The following is a 17,825-nucleotide window of genomic DNA, read 5'->3' as shown; positions in this document are numbered from 1 at the left end:
GGCCGCCTCGCACTTCCTTGGGAGCGTAGAGAGTAAGTGCCTCGCCCGGAGTCATATTTCAAGTGGAATGGAGAGTCCTGTTTCAGTGGTGTCGAATTTCGGTGCACTACACACACACACAGACCACTGTCCCCTTGCCCTTAGGCTCCCACCTGGTCTCACGGTGGCTGACACAGAACTTTACTCCCTGGATTTTCTCAAGGTGTTTTGTGTGTCAGGAAGGTAAACACCCAGTTCCGCGTGGGCTTTTTTCCCCTTTATCTACCTCTAGGTCATGTGGAAGGCATCATGTACCCTGGCTGCCCTTCTTTGGGATTTTTGTGCAGAAAATCGAAAAATCAGATTACATAATTCAGGCATTTCTTGAACCTTGCTGCAACACGACTCTCCTAACACCATTACACTCACCAGGGTTACCACTTTAACACACCCTTGAGTGCTTACCTTATGGTTGGGAGTCCTGCCTTAATACAGTCAACTTCTGAATTATCTTAAATTTTTGTAATTTGTAAGCCTCCTAAGGGTTGCAGTTGTATTTTCATGACATTAGTTAATGGAGGCTTGCAAGCGCTGTTCATTTATTTGCTAACTATGCCATGAGATAGCTGCTGCTTTTTGTTTTTGTTTGTTTGTTTTTTTTTTTTAGAGGGGACAACCAAAGCTCGGAGTTAATTAACTTCTCTCAGGTCAGGCAGCTAGTATAGTGGATCTGGAATTTGAACCTGAACTCTAACCTGTCTTCGGAAAGAATGTAAAAATGGGAAGGGAATTCCCTTCCCAATATGTAATTTTAGATTTCTCTGTTCAAGGAGCATCTACTCTTCGGAGGGTTTTTTCTGGGCAAGCCCTATAGTGAGAAGGACATGTTTTTTAGTCTACCAGTAGGTGTCAGCACATTCTGAACTTGAGCTCTTTCTGGAAGAGCCCGTTGGTAAAATGGTAAATACCAATTATTATTCTAGAGTACTAAGGCTTGATGTTTGGCTTTTCTGACAAATAAAGATTTTAATGTTTTTAACTACCTCATAGAGGGATATATAGGATAGTGGTGAGCAATTTAGCCAGAAAAGAAAAAAACACATTCGAAGAGCTATTATCACGACCTTTGGAGTTGAACGACTTCTTGTCCCAGATTCCCCACTATGTTTGTGCACCTAAGACTTGATTGTAAAAAAAAAAAAAAAAAAAAATTGTAGTTGAAAACAGGAGCAAGCAGAGGTTGCCTCGTTTTTGTTTTTGTTTTTTTAGGTGGCTCCCTGAAACTGAAGGCCATTTTGAACCCTGCCTCTAATTGAATCCTGTGTGCCAAACTTTAAATCTTGGTTATGTTACCATCGCAATGGCTGCTCTTTCTTGATTGCTGCCTGCGACGAGTGGCCAAGGCCAGCATTATGCAAGTTTTGGCTAATCCCTCCTTTTATCAAGCTTTTCAGACACTTGAGACAGGGAAAGACACCTAAAATTTGTGCTGATGGTACTGTGGATTGAGACTTTCCACAACTGATGATACTCTGGAAAAATCATCCATAGGAAACTACCCTAACAGACCCTACATCTCAGCTTCGCAGTTTACAAATGTGGTGAGCTACTTTTGGCTTGTATTTTAGCTCGTTGCCTCTTTTTGGCCCTGTAATTGCTCTCTCCGCAGAAGCAGTGAATGGAGAGTTCTCCCTAAGGTCAGCGTTTAATTAATTGCCTCTCTTCGGCTGCTATAGTATTCCAGGCATCGATCCTTCTATTAAAATTGCCCGGAGGTTGCCAGCACTTCGGACCTCGATCTTCCAGGGACTGCCGGGAGGGAGTCACTGAGTTGAAAGGAGGGAGGCGCCTTGTGCAGTTTACTATCCCGGTGGGCGGTGGACCGAGGCGCGGGACCTATTCGGTGACTAGATTGGGCCTTGCCCCTGTCCATCATCGGAAGGCTCTCCGCGGCGACTGTTTTGCAGTAAGATTTGGAAACTGAACCCTGCCTACGGAAAAGAGGGAGGTGAGGGTAAACGTTGTGTGTATTTCCCCATTCATTGGATGGCTGCTGCGTCAGTCATACTCTGCCCAGTCTCGTTGGCTGGAAGGCTCCAGGCAGGTAGCGTGGACGCGGTGCTGCCCCCTCCCGAGGGGCGAACTAGGCGCGTGACGTCTCAGACATTTGTTGTTGGGGTTTGGACCTCATTAATTATTCATTAGGTGCTTGAAAGGGCTGCAGTGATTGGTGACTGAGAGGCCTGGTCGAATGTTTCTTAGCTAGAGATACGTGTCACCCTCTACGCGGCTGGAGAAGTTTCGCATAAATTATCCGATGAGGGGCAGGGCGGGGCCACGCATAGATTAGGCAAATACGCCGAGGAGGGAGGGGAGGCCGGCTACGAATTAGCCTAAGTTATTAAAGATGGCGGCGGAGCGGAGTCGCTCCCCGATGGACTCGCCGGTCCCGGCCTCTATGTTCGCCCCCGAGCCCAGCTCCCCGGGGGCGGCCAGGGCTGCGGCGGCTGCCGCCCGCCTCCACGGCGGCTTCGACTCCGACTGCAGCGAGGACGGCGAGGCGCTCAACGGCGAGCCGGAGCTGGACCTCACCAGCAAGGTAGGCCCGGGCGCCGGCGGCGGCGCTGAGGAGACCGGGCGGGCGCTGAAGGGACGGGGCGGCGGGCCGAGCCGTCTCCAGGGCGACGGCGACGGCGCCGGTGGGGGCGGGAGGGGCCGAGCCGAGCCTGCCCACCCGCCGGTACGAGAAGCGTCTGGGGCTCCCGGGCGAGGGGCGGCCCCCGGGGGCCGCGCACCGCCGTCCTCCCCTGGCGGCGCCTGCCCGGCCTCCCGCCGTCCTGCTCCCGCCGAGATCACAACCCCTCGGCTCCGCCACGTGGAACGGGGGCGCCCGACGCCCGGAGCGCCCCGCGCGGTTGCGGTCCCCGAGCAGTGCCGCCTCCCCCGAGACTGAGGGGGTGGTCTTCTCCCTGCACTGGCCACGGCTGCCGAGAGTCGGAGGTGGCTGAGGCAGGGGGAGCGGAGGCGCGGGAGGATCGGGCAACCCCACCGGGGGCAGGAAGGCAGCCGGGGCTCTTCCTGGTGTCGGAATAGGAGACGGAAAGTAGTTGCTCCGTGTCGGAGTGGGCTGAGGATTATCCTTCCCAAACCAAAACTGAAAGATGGGCAGGACCCATAACCTCGCCATTCTGGGAGTGGACGCTCATCTGGTATGAATGGAATAATGAAGGAGCTTTTAAATCGGGGCTTCTGAGCTTGTGAGAAGGTAGGCAGGAGTTAAGGGCTCAGCTTCTGCTTGGCATTGTGAGGATAAAAAAGTAAGTGTACGATGTGACTGGTGTTTTGAAGGCGCTTAAACATCGCTAAAGGAGAAAGAATGCCAACTTGGGAGTCAGACAGGACTGGGTTCCCTTTCCTGCCCTGCCACTTAAAAAGGCGCTGTGACCTTGGGAAAGTTTCTTAACCTCTCGGTTCTCCAGCTCCTTCATTTTTTAAGTACAGATGTATTGTAAAAATGAGAAATGTATATGACGTTTAAAAACAAAACAAAACAAAAAAACAGGCCCAAGATGGGGGTCATTTGCCCCCTGGACTACAAACCAGTACTTAGTTACAGCTTCACCCTCTCCCAAACTGAAGGTAACCTTGCCTGAAATGATCCTTTCTTTTCTTTCCCTAATAACCTTGTCTCACCCCCTTTCTGCCTATAAAATCTTTGGTTTTGGTACAGTCACTTGGAACTCCTTTCTCCTGGCTCAATAGGATGCTGCCTGATTCATGAATTTAGAGTAAAGCCAATTAGCTCTTGAAATGTACTCGATTGAATTTTGTTTTTCTAACAGACACCTACCTAGTACAGTGCCTGATACTATTAGGCAGTAAATGTTTGAAGTGAACCGAGTAACTGATAATTCCTTGTGCAGATTAAATAGCAGCCTATGGAAGAGAGAACACCAACGCTGCCTCCTACCTGTGGTTGGATAGTTACAGTAAAAAGACATTTTTTGGAGCATTGAAAACATTTGTGACTTTTCACAATCTCTGGTGGCAAAACTGCATGAAACTTGACCCAAACTGGAGAGAACTTCCCTTGCAACCTAGGCAGCCAAATTTCAACTCTTCTCTCTCTCTCTCTAGTCTCAGCTGCCTACTTAGAAACCAGCTATCTGCCTTATTACAGTTTTCCTGTCTGATGTCTCTACTGCCACAATGAGAATGGCCAAGCTCAGAGAGAGGGATGATCAGAGGAAATGTGTGAGGCGATGTGACATGATGCAAAAGACCCAGACAACACCCAGGTTCCAAGTACAAGCCCTAATGAGTCAACTCAGGAAATTGTAAGAAATGCACTTGATTCAAAAGCAGATGAGTTGGATGTCAATTCATGGTCAAGGTGCTGAAGAATCCCGAAAACACAGTGGGAGATTGCAAGGCAGAGTTGCAAAGAGAATAGTACTTTCATTTCCTGACCAACTTATTTAATGTTCTGGGATAGGGAAGTGTTACTTCATCACAGAGCTGGGGAAGTCCTCCTCACTATTTTAAAGTTGAGAAGCTATATGTGTATAAATTTTGATGGTATTGAAAAGGAAAACTGACAGTGTGGAGGGGGAGAAGGGATCTGTTGAATAGATTGATTCCTGAGGAAAAGACTAGAAGCTGTAAGTTTATACACTTGCTACAATTAGCTGTGGAGACCGAAAGTTCTGAGAGCTTTCAAAGGGAGAAACAATTAGCGGACTGTAGTGGCTAGTTGCATCCAAGAAGGTTTTTCTAGGAATGATTGGGCGAAGGAAACTGATTACCACTTATCAAGCTGTGGACTAGATGCTTTGTGTGTTATTTTACTTGGTCTGCATAGTGTGTTTAGGACGCAGGTAGTATAATCTCTATTTGTAGATTGAAAAACTGAGACGCAGAGAGGTTAAGTTCTTTGTCCAAGGTCACACACAAGTAGTCAGAGGATGGAATCTGACGTACCTATTGGTAAATGGCCTCCCCAAATAAGTAGTTCATATTTTAATGTTATTGGCAGAAATTTGCAAAATAATGGTGCCAGTACTCATCTTAGCGGTAATGGTGTTTTGTTGACGAAGATGAGTCTTGCAGCAGTTTTAACTGCCGATTCCTAAATAATCAAGTTAGCCAAGGCAAGAGGGAACAGAATTCTTTTGTTACTGTAATAACCATTGGCCTAGTGGGGAGGGCATGGCAGTGTATGAGATCTCTGTCCTGTGAACTGCGCATTGCCGGTGGAAGACTTTGACATGTAGGTAATAAAGCACTGCTCATCAGTTTCTGCCCACAGTCCAGATTCTCAGTCATTGTGGGTCCTGCTCCTCCTGTTAAACAGCAGGAAGCAGGCTTCTCACACCGTCTTTTCTGTGGGTTGTGGTTCAGACATACTCATTTTAGTACACCATATAACTCAACTCATAGAAGGCTTAGGCTCAAAGTCTATTTCAGGAGAGGCAGAGAGGGCATGAGGGGGCTGCATAGCTATTTTAGATCAGGGTGCTGTGGGGTTCGGTCAGGGTCTTTGGTCAGGCTATTGATCGACTTTGGCTGTGGTGCTCTTCTAGTAAGTGTGGTCTTAAGGCTGTTGGTTTCTCTTCTAGCTGGTTCTAGTGAGCCCTACATCAGAGCAGTATGACAGCCTACTTCGGCAGATGTGGGAGAGGATGGACGAGGGATGCGGAGAGACCATATATGTCATTGGGCAGGGATCAGGTGAGCATAGTTTTCCTTTCGCTTTATTTTTAAATTACTTAGAGCACATTTTCCCTCTTTGATTGACTTCCTGTTCGTGTGTCTCAGTTGCAGTGATTCTTTAGTGTCTGCAGAACTGTTCAGGAGGATATTAAAGTACAAAATGATAATGCTGATTCCCGCCTTAGTGGCCATAGTATGCTCGACTTCAAAGATTCACTTTCCAGGCGGTTTTACAGATGCTTCTTTTCTACCTCCAGTACTCTCAATTTGCATAAGGGGAAAGCACAAAGCAAGGAAACTTCTTATCTCAGGTAATAGAGCAAGTCACAGTTAGGTCTACAATTAAGCCTTCCTTGGGCAGCGCTAGGTCTTCCCTCTCCAGGCCCTGTTTATAGATCCCCTTGCTACTTATTGCCTGCTTCGCAGAGAACCTTTGTGATTCTTCTTGACGTCTGCAAGAAAGGGACACCCAGAATTCCTCTCTTCAGCAAGGCTACCTTGCTTCAGACCACAGTGACCATTCAGTGTGGATAGTTGTGTTAACAGAAGTCCTCTTTTTCTCTCTACAAGATCCTGTCAGACATGTAGCCTTGTTACCATTCTGGAAGGTGCCGATTAATGTCCTCCAGCCTCCTTAGTCCATTGTCGTGGGGCCCACTGTTTTAGAGGAAGGCTGTCCTCATTGCAGATTGTATCTTGGGCTTTTTTTTTTTTTTTTTTTTTTTTGGGTTTTGGGTTTTGGGGTTTTTTTTGTTTGTTTGGTTTTTGTTTTTTGTTTTTGGTTGTTCCTAGTTTATAACCTCGATAGAAGGCCTGTTTGCCCTTACTTCATTGTGACATTATTGACATTATCTTTGCTGAAATGGCAGCTGGGCTTGTTAACAGTTATGAATTTAGCTCGTACCAGAACTTGCCTCTGTCATCTTTGCAGGAAGCCTTGGTGGGCCTTGATGCATCATTAAAGGAACAGGTCTTTGCTGAATGTAGGCTTTGTAAATGGAGGTAGTAATTCCTTTTAGTCTAAGATGGAGAAAATCTCAAAATCATTCTTTAACTATTTGACAGATATCTATTAAGTATCTTCTAAGGGCTTGATACTGTTGCAAAGTACTTTTGGATACTTATAATCTGGTCTCTGTCCCAGAAAGAAAGATGACATATACATAGATAATTTCAGTAGAAAATAATATTTGGAAATGCTGCAAGACTGACACATGGAAGAGGGGTTTGATCTCCAAATACTGCTGTGCCTTCCTTTGAAATGTCTCCTATCTATTCCTTCCATTCCATCCTTGCTGCCACCTTCCCGTTTTGGGTCTTATCACTTTAAAGAAAGCATGGTTAGAGAGATAGGCAGACGGAGAGGTTGCCTGTGAAGAAAGGGAGGAAATTGGTCAGCATTGTCAAGTGCTAAAGACAGCAAGGAGAGTCAGGTTCAGAAAAAGCCATTCTATTTGGTGACTAGGGGGTTGTTGGTAGCCTTTTGAAAGCTTTTGTTCAGGTGCACATCTGGCCTGCTGTAATAGGATGAACGGCTCCAAGGCCACTTCATGCTTGTAGAATTGAAGAAACCACATCTAGATCAATTTTGACAAGTGTTGGGACTGTTCTTTGATGATCTTCTTAAGACCCCACCCTTTCCCCCTTATTCTTTAGTGTGAACTCTTAGTGAATGTTACCATGCCTTGACAACTCACAACTGATTAACCGTCCAATGGCAGAGCGTAGTAAGATGTCAGATAGACATTATCACATCTCCTGCACACCCAAGCATTATCTTTGCATCTACCAATTGGACGCTATTACATTCACAGTGACTCCTTCCTGCTGGAATTCTTTAGAGGGAGAAAAAGATCATAACTAGTTAAACAAGTTGAACATCAGAGGACTAAACCACGTGCAAGGCCCCCAGGGGTCAGCTTCATTACTGACTTCCTGTGTTGCTTGGTGCTTCACCTCTGTTTGTCACTTCCTTCATCTGTAAAATGGGGATAATGGCATACTTCCACACCCTACATCAGAGAGATTTTGTATGGATAAATTAGGTATTAAAAAATTCTAAGCAGAGTAACATGCTCTTTAAGTGTACATTCCTAATTTTAAAAGGAGGCATTTTGGCCTGATAGTTAAGGGTCTGGAGCCTGGTAGGTCTGCAGTTGCCTGTTGGGCTTTTCCTTGTCTTAAAATGGGGTTAATAATAGAATCTATCCCATGGTGTCATGGTGAAGATTAATACTTGACATATAGTAAGCATTATATAAATGTTACCTAGTATTAGTAATTGCAGTAATAATTTTGTAAGGATTCCAGGTTATAGTTGATTTACCATGAGATTTCTTTGAAGAACTACTTTGTTCATTTTTCATATTAAGTCATGGCTTACAAGAATCAGCTACTGTGTTAAAATTTTCAGGGAACATAGAAGAAGTGTTAGGTCTTTGTGGGGGCATCAGGAAGGGCTTCAAAGAGGAGGTGCCCCTTGAATTGATACTAAAGGGTGAATGGGAGTTTTCCAGGTAAATGGAGGCAGTAGTGAGTGAGCAAAGAAAGCCACATGCACAAAGGCACAGAGTCATTCGTGATTGTGGAATATTCGGTGGACCAAAAGTGAGTCTGTTAAGAATTCATTTATCTTAGAGAGTGTGCTCCTGTGGGGGTGGGTTCAGTGGAAGGGGGAGAGAGAATCTCAAGCAGACTCCCTGCTGAGTGCAGAGCCCAGCGCGGGGTTCAGTCTCACGACCTCGAGATCATGACCGGTGCTGAAATCAATAGTTGGATGTTTAACCGACTGAGCTACCCCAGGTGCCCCGAAAAGTGATTCTGTAAAGTGGGAGTATAGAATGTGAGGTTGGAAGTGTTAAGAGGGTAGGCTGGACAGGTCAGTGAGCCCCAATCTCAATGGTTTTTGAATACCATATCAAAGAGTTAAGACTTTATCCTAAAAGCATGTTGAGCAGGAGAGTATGTACAGAAAAGGTAAGTCAGATGGCAGGACAGAAATCTGATTAGGTTTGGACATGGCTGAATATGTGGCTTTAGGTAATTGGACCTCTGCGGCTTTTCCCCTTGACCTTTGTCTCCACTCCTACAGAGTGAGGAATGCAGTGCATGCTGGAGAAGGGTAATATGACTGGGAGCATTTTCTGGGAGCTCTAGATAGATAAGGGAACGCTCGTGATTGCCCCCTGGTGTGGACTAGGGCCTGAAAGGATTTTGTTGTACCAGAAACAGGGAAGGTTGGATAGAATTTGGGGGTCTGGCAAGAATGGCAAGATGAGCAGACTTTCTATTAGGAACACTTTCAACAAGCCCTCCTCTAACGTAGAAGATTTCCAGAGCTCAGTTGGCCATGTATTTGGAAACTCCTCAGCCCAACTGCTCCCTCTTTGTTCATTTGTTTTGCATTTTGCAAACATTAGAGGACTTGATGGAGGAAAAGCACCCTCATGGGGCATCCGGGGAATGTTTGAGATATACCCTGTCCTCAAGATGCCTATGTATAGTAGGGGAATACCTGCATACAAAACATTGTTCCACAAGTGTGTGGTGCACTGATGGCTTGCTAGGACAGGAAATACATAAGCAAAGGTATAGAACTGAAGAAGTGCAGGGAACATGGGCCACTTGCATTGGGACGAAACTGAGGAGGGTGTGGGGGATAAATGGGGGAGGCCTTTAAGGAATTGGAACCGGATGCTTCTGGGCTGGGGGAGCCATTCCTGGGCTTTGAGTTAGAAGTGAAAACGTCAGAACTGTGCCTGGATTAGGAGCTTAAGGTTGTGTGTATGTAATGGGCTGCAGCGAATAGAGCCCGGGTATGCTAAGACCAGCTTGGGGTCTTGCAGTGATTGAGGTAGAACAGGGCCTGAATCAGGCTGGTGGCACTGGATTGGCAACAAGAGAGCAGGTACAAGGACAGAAGAGCGAGGCCTAAAGCTAGAATCAGCAAGACTGGAGGGGTGAGTGTTGAGCTTGGGTGACTGGGGTGGTGGTGGTGTCATCAGAAGTAAGGAAGGCAAGGGAGGAACTAGTCGGGCACAAAGGGGAACCCTTGCCAGAGGAAAAGGCTCTAGGTTTGGAATCAGAAGACCCAAGCTCACACTCTGGGTTCTCTTTATCCCACTGGTAAATGGGAGCAGTAATGCTTACACCTTAGGATTGCAGGGAGGTCTAAAATGCTTTGTTAGTGGTGTTAGTTTTTGTACTGTTTAAAAGGGGGGGTGGTGGAGTAGTTGAGTTTAGATGCCAGGCTTCTAAGAGTTCTCATCCAGGCAATTGGAAATTCAGTCTAGAGCTCTGCAAAGAGGACAGTGCTAGAAATGAATGTTTCTGTAGTTTACAAAGCTACAGTTTGAGCCATAGAATGAGATGGCCAAGGGAAATGTTTAGAGAAAAGGGCCACTGACTTACTACTGGGAAAGACTGGCATTTAGGGGACAGGAGCAGGAAGAACCAGCAGAGGAAACAGAGAAGAAGGAACCAGAGGGTAGAGAGGTGAAGCAGGAGAGTTCAGGCAATAGGCAAGCAGAGTGGGAGGGAGGTGCTTCAAGAAGCACAGGTAGGATAACCAGCAGTGTCAAATGCTGTAGGGGTCAAGAAAAGGGCATTAGATGAGTGGTTGAAGTCCATGAATGCCTTAAAAATGAGTTTCTTCTACAGTCATCAGAAATACAGTCAGCAGGTGCAATCACTTTTTTAAGATGCTTGATGGTGAAAAGGAGGAACAGGGGAGATGGTAGCTTAGTAAGTAAGCAGGGGCACGGGGGGCGGTTTCCTTTTTTGTAGTATAAGAATGAGCTCGTTTGTAAGAGGAAGCAAGGAAGGAGGGAAGAGAAGGTGAGAAAAGGTACTGCAAGGTCTTGGGAGGCAGTAAAAGAGAAGAGAGGTTGGGCGCATGCTGGGGGATCAGCCTAGGGAAGGAGCAGAGGTGTTCTGTGAGACCCAGAGACTGGAGGAAAAGCTGAGGGAAGAGTTGTGGGAATTGCATGACACCAGGTGGAAGGCACCTTGCAGGGATTGCTTTACAGTAAGCACTCAAGTGATTGGTTGACTGGTCCGTTGCCTTTCCTTTGGACACCCTTCCTCATCCTGAGCTCAGACTCAGTTGTTTTCAGCTACTTGCTGGATATTTCACCTGAGCCACCTCAGTTAAAAAAAAGCTATCCCTAAAATCATTCTTAAATTCTCTCCCCATTTTCCTTTGACTCCTGTCCTCATTATCTCTTGCCTGGATTATTAGAATTATTTCCTAACTGGGCTCCCCTTTCTGGTCTCTCGCTTGCCAGTGCACAGTTTATATTGCTGCTCAAGACCTCTTTCTAACCCACAGCGATCTGATCGTGTTACTCCCCTGCCTAAACCCCCAAGGCTTCCCACTGCCTGGTGCATACTGTGTTTTGCAGCTCTCTGATGTCTCTGCTTAACGGCTCCCACCTCTTGTGTGGTCTCTCACCACTTGACATCCTGCTCCCCAACACACCGAGCTGCTTACTGGTCCCTGAATGTGCCATGACCTGCCATGCTTCGTGCTTTGTTCCTGTGCCTAGGATGTTTTTATTCCTTTCTCTGTAGGTTCATTTTCCACACTTGGAGACCCAGCTTGGAGTCAACACCCTGCAAAGCTGTCCTTAGCTTCCCCAGGCAATGCCAGTAGCTCACGCTTTACATTCTTTCTGTACAGTTCTCTAGTAAAGCCCTCACACTGTATTACAATTAATTAATTTTCTGTCTCTCCCGCTGGGCTGTGAGCTCACCAAGGGCACCTGTATTTCCAGTACCCAGCATGAGGCTTGGCATAAAACCTTAGAGAGTCTTAGTGATTACTGTTGAATGAATTAATGAATACCCTGCTTAAAGGGGAAGCCGATGGCACTATTATTTATTAACTCTGTGTGTGCCCAAGTTTTTGATAAGTGTCAGGTAGAGAGAGCCATGTTCTTCTCCAGTGCCTGGGGTGGGGCCTTTCGTAGGGGTGGTTGACCGGCTGGCTTGTTGGCAGGCTGATGTCTGGGCTCTCTTGTCACCAGATGGGACTGAGTATGGACTGAGTGAAGCTGACATGGAGGCCTCCTATGCTACAGTGAAGAGCATGGCGGAACAGATAGAGGCTGATGTCATCCTCCTGCGGGAACGTCAAGAAGCTGGGGGCCGTGTGCGTGATTACCTGGTTCGGAAACGAGTAGGAGACAATGACTTCCTGGAGGTCAGGTGAGGAGGCCTCAGAACAGTTCAGGGGTTCTCTGCAGTAGGACCTGTGGTCTAGGGCTTCGCAGAGAATGGTGATTGAGCCTTTGGCTCCTGCCATGTCAGCTTCACTCCTTCCCCTTCTGAGGCATGGAAAGAGCGTCCAGAGACATGATAGCTCCATTTTCTATTTCTGTAGTTTGCCATCCTTAAATATTTCCATTTGGTAAGAGTGGGAGGCTAGCCATACATTTGTGGCCATTATGTGGGCTACACTTTCTTACCTATCAGCCTGTGAGGCTAAAAACCAGAGTCTTGGGGCGCCTGGGTGGCACAGCGGTTAAGCGTCCGCCTTCGGCTCAGGGCGTGATCCTGGCGTTCTGGGATCGAGCCTGGGATCGAGCCCCACGTCAGGCTCCTCCGCTATGAGCCTGCTTCTTCCTCTCCCACTCCCCCTGCTTGTGTTCCCTCTCTCGCTGGCTGTCTCTATCTCTGTCAAATAAATAAATAAAATCTTTAAAAAAAAATAAATAAATAAAAAATAAAAACCAGAGTCTTGGAGGAGAGCATTTTGTGCCTCTCTCAACTGTTGGGCTTCTGTCTGGCAGCTTTGAGGAGGCTTGTGGAAGTTAAGAGAGAAAGCCATCGTGACAGGAGCCTAGGTCCTCCTGAATAATTCTTTCTACCCTGGGTATACCTCCAGTGTCATTCCCAGTGTGCTCAGCCATGAATGGGAGGAACAGTGGGCTAGAGAGGCTCAGGGGCAAGTCTGTCCTTACAGATCCAGTTACTCAGATTCACTTGGCTCCCTCGCTGACTCTCACAGGATGTTTGGGTTCATGTACACACAGGGTAGCAGTAGTAGGCAACGTGGATGCTGGCAAAAGCACGCTCCTGGGGGTCCTGACACATGGGGAGCTGGACAATGGCCGAGGCTTTGCCCGCCAGAAGCTCTTCCGCCACAAACACGAGATTGAATCTGGTCGCACCAGCAGCGTGGGCAACGACATTCTGGGCTTTGACAGTGAAGGCAATGTGGTGAACAAGCCAGATAGCCATGGTGGCAGCCTGGAATGGACAAAGATTTGTGAGAAATCCACTAAGGTGATTACCTTCATCGACCTGGCTGGCCATGAGAAGTACCTGAAGACCACTGTCTTTGGCATGACTGGTCATTTGCCTGACTTCTGCATGCTCATGGTAAGTGTGAGGCGCTCCTGAGGACGGGAGGCTTCAGCTGGGCTGTTTGGGGGGTGCTTATGCGCAAGTATTAGAAATTGTTCTGCGACAGAGGCCTGTTGGTTTGGGTCTTTGACACTGGGTAAGGATGACAGATTTTACAGGGATGCCTAGTCCTCTGAGCACTGTGACCTTCTGAAGGGCTGTACCTTGATCTCTCTCCCTCTGGTGCCATTTGCGGCCCTCTTTTATTTTTCAGAGAGGCACAGAGGAGGGTTTCTCCTAGGGTTTACTTACTACCTTCAGAAATGTTTCTCCTGGGGTTGGGCTTCTCTGCTGAGGTGACACCAGGTGGCACCCCCAGAGAAGGGGAGGCCTGGGAAGAAGTGGAGGAGAGCACAGGCAGCAGTCAAGAGGTGCCTGGGAGGTGGCCTCTTGCAAAGCCTGGGAGGAGTGTCACCCAGTCCGAGGGACTTGTGGAGAGGCTGTGTGCCTGGCACCGTGCTGGACCGGAAGATACAGCAGTTGAGTCTAGTGAGAGCAGCTCACCCTGTAGCTCACCTGAGAAGGCAGGTGAGCATTCTGTGTTGGCTCATGTTGCCAAGCTTCCTTTTGGGTCCCACTGATCTCTGGACAGAGAGTGGGAGTCTGTGGGGCCCACAGCCTTGCCCATAGCTTCACAGCTTTCACAGAGAGCACAAGTGAGCAAGTTTTCCTTTGGCAAATCCTTCTCCAAGCCCTTCCCCGTTTCCCAGTTCCTCCAGCTGCCTGTATTAATAAGTGTAGTAAACACAGGCATCTGTTGAGAGCATAACTGATCAAGTTGCCCCACAAACACAGGTTCTCAGGCGAATTCTCCCCAAACTGAAGGGTAAAGAGGCAGAGCATATGTGTGAACACTCTTGTCGGCTCTCTGCCGAAGGTTCTTGAGATCTCAGCATGATTTCATTGCCCATATCCTTAAACATTTCAGGGGGCCACCCCCAACTTGACGGGGCTAAGAAAAGCTGTTCTACAAGAAGGGATTTGAGAGGAGGAGCCCTAGGGCGTATTAGGGGGAGTTGTCGGGTTTATATTAAGAAAGGTATAAAACCAGTCTAAAATGAGCATTTGTCCAACTAAGCTATAGTGAGCAAGGCCGATTAAAGGAAATACCTTCACCCTAGATGAAATGTTATGTATTATCTCACTTTAGGCTATAATCCAAATACTAAAAATTTTCTGTAGAAAACACTGAAATCATTATTGCCCCATGACAATTTCCGGGGGGGAGGGGAAACCTTTAAAATATACAGACAACAGAGTGAGAGAGCATTCTCTTATCCCAGTTGGGAAGAACAAAAGCAAGTCTGGGTTGGATAGGAAAGGTGGTTTGAAGAAATGAGAAGAATTAGAAGGCAGAGAGAGGAGGTATCTTGGTGTGGGCAGAAGGGAACATGCAGGGGACATTGGTGTTGGGGGGATAGCGGCTCACCTGTGACCTGGGATCAAATGAGAACATGAAAACCTTCTGGAACGTATTAAACTATATAAATGTGTCGTGGCAACTTTTGTTATGTTTTTGTAAGTAACGCATGCATGTGGTACAAAAACAAGATATCAAAGGGCTTACAGTGAAAAGTTTCCCTTCCTCCTCTGTCCAGTTTCCTCTCAGGGGCAACCAGTATTTCCAGTTTCTTAGGTATTCTCCAGAGAGATTTTGTAATCATACCAGCAACTGTGGATACATTCTCTCCCTCCAGTTTCAAAACAGTCAGAAAAGTTGTAAGAATAGTAAGGTGAATCTCGTAGACCCACCATTCAGATTCAACAATCATTAACATTTGCTCTGTTTATCTTTAGATGTCATGGATACGTATGTGTATTTTTGTTGTTGTTTTGGCTGAATCATTTGAAAGTAGATTATAGGCATTGTTACTCTTGACCCCCAAATCCTTCAGCACACAGCTCCTAAAACTAAGAACTGTCTCCTGCTATTACAGCAGCGGGAAGATGAACAAGAGTTCCCTAATATCTAGGCTGGAAGTGTTTAGAGGATCTCAGATGTTCCCCAAATGTCTTCCAGCTCTTACAGCTGCTTCTTTCAAACAACGATCCGTTCTACACCCTTTTAAGGGCAGCGTACTGTATACACATTGCTTTTTTTCCTCTTTTAAAAACATACCTTAGGGATTATCCCATGTCGGTAGAGAAGAGTTTCCTCTTTCTTGTCCATAGGACATTTGGTACATTTCGTGCGGCACACTTGTACATGCGTGCTCCTTTATTTAGCCAACCTTTATGGTGACGTTTTAAAACATTTATTGTTACGGGAAGGAATAGTTAACAGCAATAAGAGCTGCCATTTCTTGAACACCTAATTCATGCCAGTTGTGTACGGGATCTTTGACATACATTATGACACTTAAACCTCAAGAGACCCTCTAAAGGAGGGGATGTTATTATCTCTCCATGTTATAGACAGGAAATTGGGGGCCAGTGATGTTAGACAGAATCTACCTTCACGACGCTAGATGGTTGTTTCTCCTGACTGTCTGGCTTTATTGTTTCCAAGTCTCTTCAGATTTTGACAGCCCACATCATTAAATCAGAGGTTAAAGCCATCTGTGCCCAGCCCCGCTTTCATCTACAGCTCTTTTGTTTCTGGCCTAAGACTTCCACCCCATGTGTCCCTGTTCTAATGCGGGCGTCAGATGAGAGCTCTCTCCTAACCCAGCCTTTTTTGAGCTCTTGTGACCACCCAGCAGCAACTTCTGTCTCCCTTGGCCTGACCTTTCTTTCTGTGTTGGGGCAGGTGGGCAGCAATGCTGGCATCGTGGGGATGACCAAGGAACATCTGGGCTTAGCATTGGCACTCAATGTGCCTGTCTTTGTGGTGGTCACCAAGATTGACATGTGTCCTGCCAACATCCTGCAAGGTAAGTGAAGCCTGTGGCTAGTAGCAGTCTCTCTGTTTGGGGCTGTCACCCATTGTGGCTCCTTGGTGGTGCTGCCAGGGCTTCAGCCCAGAATCTTCTGCTTTTTTGTCTTGTGCTCAGACCTTGGTCTGAATTTCCATCAAGCCAGAATCTTCTGCTTCTTCCTTTGTTCAGCTCTTGGTCTAAGCACACCCTAGAATTATCCCCTGCTCTTCATTCCTTCTGGTTCTAAATATAGGATCCTTGAGATTCCTAGTCTGGCACCTCTTTTCAGATGGCTGCAGGGCAGGGGGTTGGGTTTTACCATCTGAACAGGATACATATGGAGGCATCTGGACAGGGGGTCTGATTGCCTTCTACCACCAAAGGTTTCAGAACAGCCTCACATTTCTCCCTCATTGCTGCAGATGGTAGAAGAAGAGAAGTGGAGAGGTGTCCTTTTGGAATGCCTCATAAGGGCTTCTGCAGATGTGTAAATGTCACAGAGATCCTTTGTCAGATGAATTTTTATCCTGGAAGCAGAGCATTCTGAGAGCATTGCCTTTCCCATGGACCCCGCAGTCACTTACTTACAGGATTTGGGTCTTCTAGAGACTCTGGAGAAATCCGACAGGTTTCAGACTTGTAACCTTACCAGACAGGCTTTATCTGTGTTCCTTCTACTCTAGTAAGCACATACCCACCCCAAGTTTTGATCCTCCTTTTGCTTCTCCAGGCATGGCATTTAACACTGGTCTGTCTGTCTCCTGCTTCTCTCAGTAAGGAGTGGACCAGTCTTGCCCTGGAAGCCTGGCCAGAGAGAAAGCTCTGTCCCCCTAATTGTGTTCCATTTCAACCTTTAAGAAACTCTGAAGCTGTTACAGCGCCTGCTGAAGTCTCCAGGCTGCCGGAAGATCCCTGTGTTGGTACAGAGCAAGGATGATGTGATCGTTACGGCCTCCAACTTCAGCTCTGAGAGGTAATGGGGTAGGGAGCACTCACTGTTGAGCAGGCGCAGAGGTTAGATGGAATAGAAAATTCTGGTCTCCGTACAAGTTCTTCTAGGCCAGCAGTGTTGCCCTGGAGCTATATCAGGCAACCCAGATTCTGAGGTGCTGGCCTTGCTGAGGTTGGAATCCCAGCTGAGGCTTCAGTGTCCTTGCCTGTGAAATGGGAATAATATTCCCTTCCCCACAGTGTCCTCGTAAGTGTTAGAAACCATGTATGTACAGCACAGCACTGTGGCTGACTGCTGTGTGATATATACACAGCCTTTTTTTTTTATAACTATTTAGTAAGTTTTTATACTGTTGTCTCTCAAAAACTCTCTAATCACAGATTAGCATTTTTCATTTATTTGTTAATGTATCCTTTGCTTCCATAAATATTGGATGTTCTGTACCAGGCTCTTCATCTAGGCAGTGAGGATTCAGAATTGACTCAGGTATAATTCTTGTCCTCAAGGTGGTCACCTCCTTGGTCAGAGATACTCTCTTGATAATAGTGAACTTTGTTAAATTTGCTCCTTTTCCCAGAGTCTTGGGGCTGCTTAGGAGCCATCTCCTCATGGCTAGTCGGTATACAGCACCCAGAGCAGGCTGGCATTTTGGCTTGTGGCTGTGTCCTGATGCTGCCTTCAGTACCATGAGGCGGCCAGCAGAGGGGGTACATTTCAGACGCCCCTGTTTCCATTCATTCCTCATGCCTGTTCTGTGCAGGTGCTACTCTGGGAGCAATGGGGAATATATAATTCCTGATCTTGAAGAGTATGATTAACCCTAGATAGGTGACATAGAGGCTGTTGTGATGACTGACGGAAAATCAGGTGTAGTCCTGTGTAACAGATGCAAAAAGTGCTCCCTAGATTTGGGAGGA

The 17,825-nt window shown here is 47.0% G+C and overlaps 1 protein-coding gene across 1 annotated transcript in view; it reads left to right on the top strand.

Annotated features, from left to right (window-relative positions):
- Positions 1-1,866: 1,866 nt before the first annotated feature.
- The window catches only part of GTPBP1 (GTP binding protein 1), a 26,700-nt gene continuing 10,741 nt past the window's right edge, over positions 1,867-17,825 (top strand). Inside the window, exons 1-6 of the mRNA XM_026479614.4 lie at positions 1,867-2,578; positions 5,598-5,709; positions 11,718-11,898; positions 12,726-13,074; positions 15,848-15,971; positions 16,815-16,929. Of these exons, the coding sequence (XP_026335399.1) occupies positions 2,387-2,578; positions 5,598-5,709; positions 11,718-11,898; positions 12,726-13,074; positions 15,848-15,971; positions 16,815-16,929 (1,073 nt within the window). The 5' untranslated portion in view covers positions 1,867-2,386. The remainder of the gene's footprint in view (positions 2,579-5,597; positions 5,710-11,717; positions 11,899-12,725; positions 13,075-15,847; positions 15,972-16,814; positions 16,930-17,825) is intronic.

Source organism: Ursus arctos, unplaced genomic scaffold (assembly GCF_023065955.2).
Source record: "Ursus arctos isolate Adak ecotype North America unplaced genomic scaffold, UrsArc2.0 scaffold_21, whole genome shotgun sequence".
Taxonomy (NCBI): domain Eukaryota; kingdom Metazoa; phylum Chordata; class Mammalia; order Carnivora; family Ursidae; genus Ursus; species Ursus arctos.
Note: the sequence above shows the minus strand (reverse complement) of the source record. Positions and strands in the feature narration are given on the sequence as shown.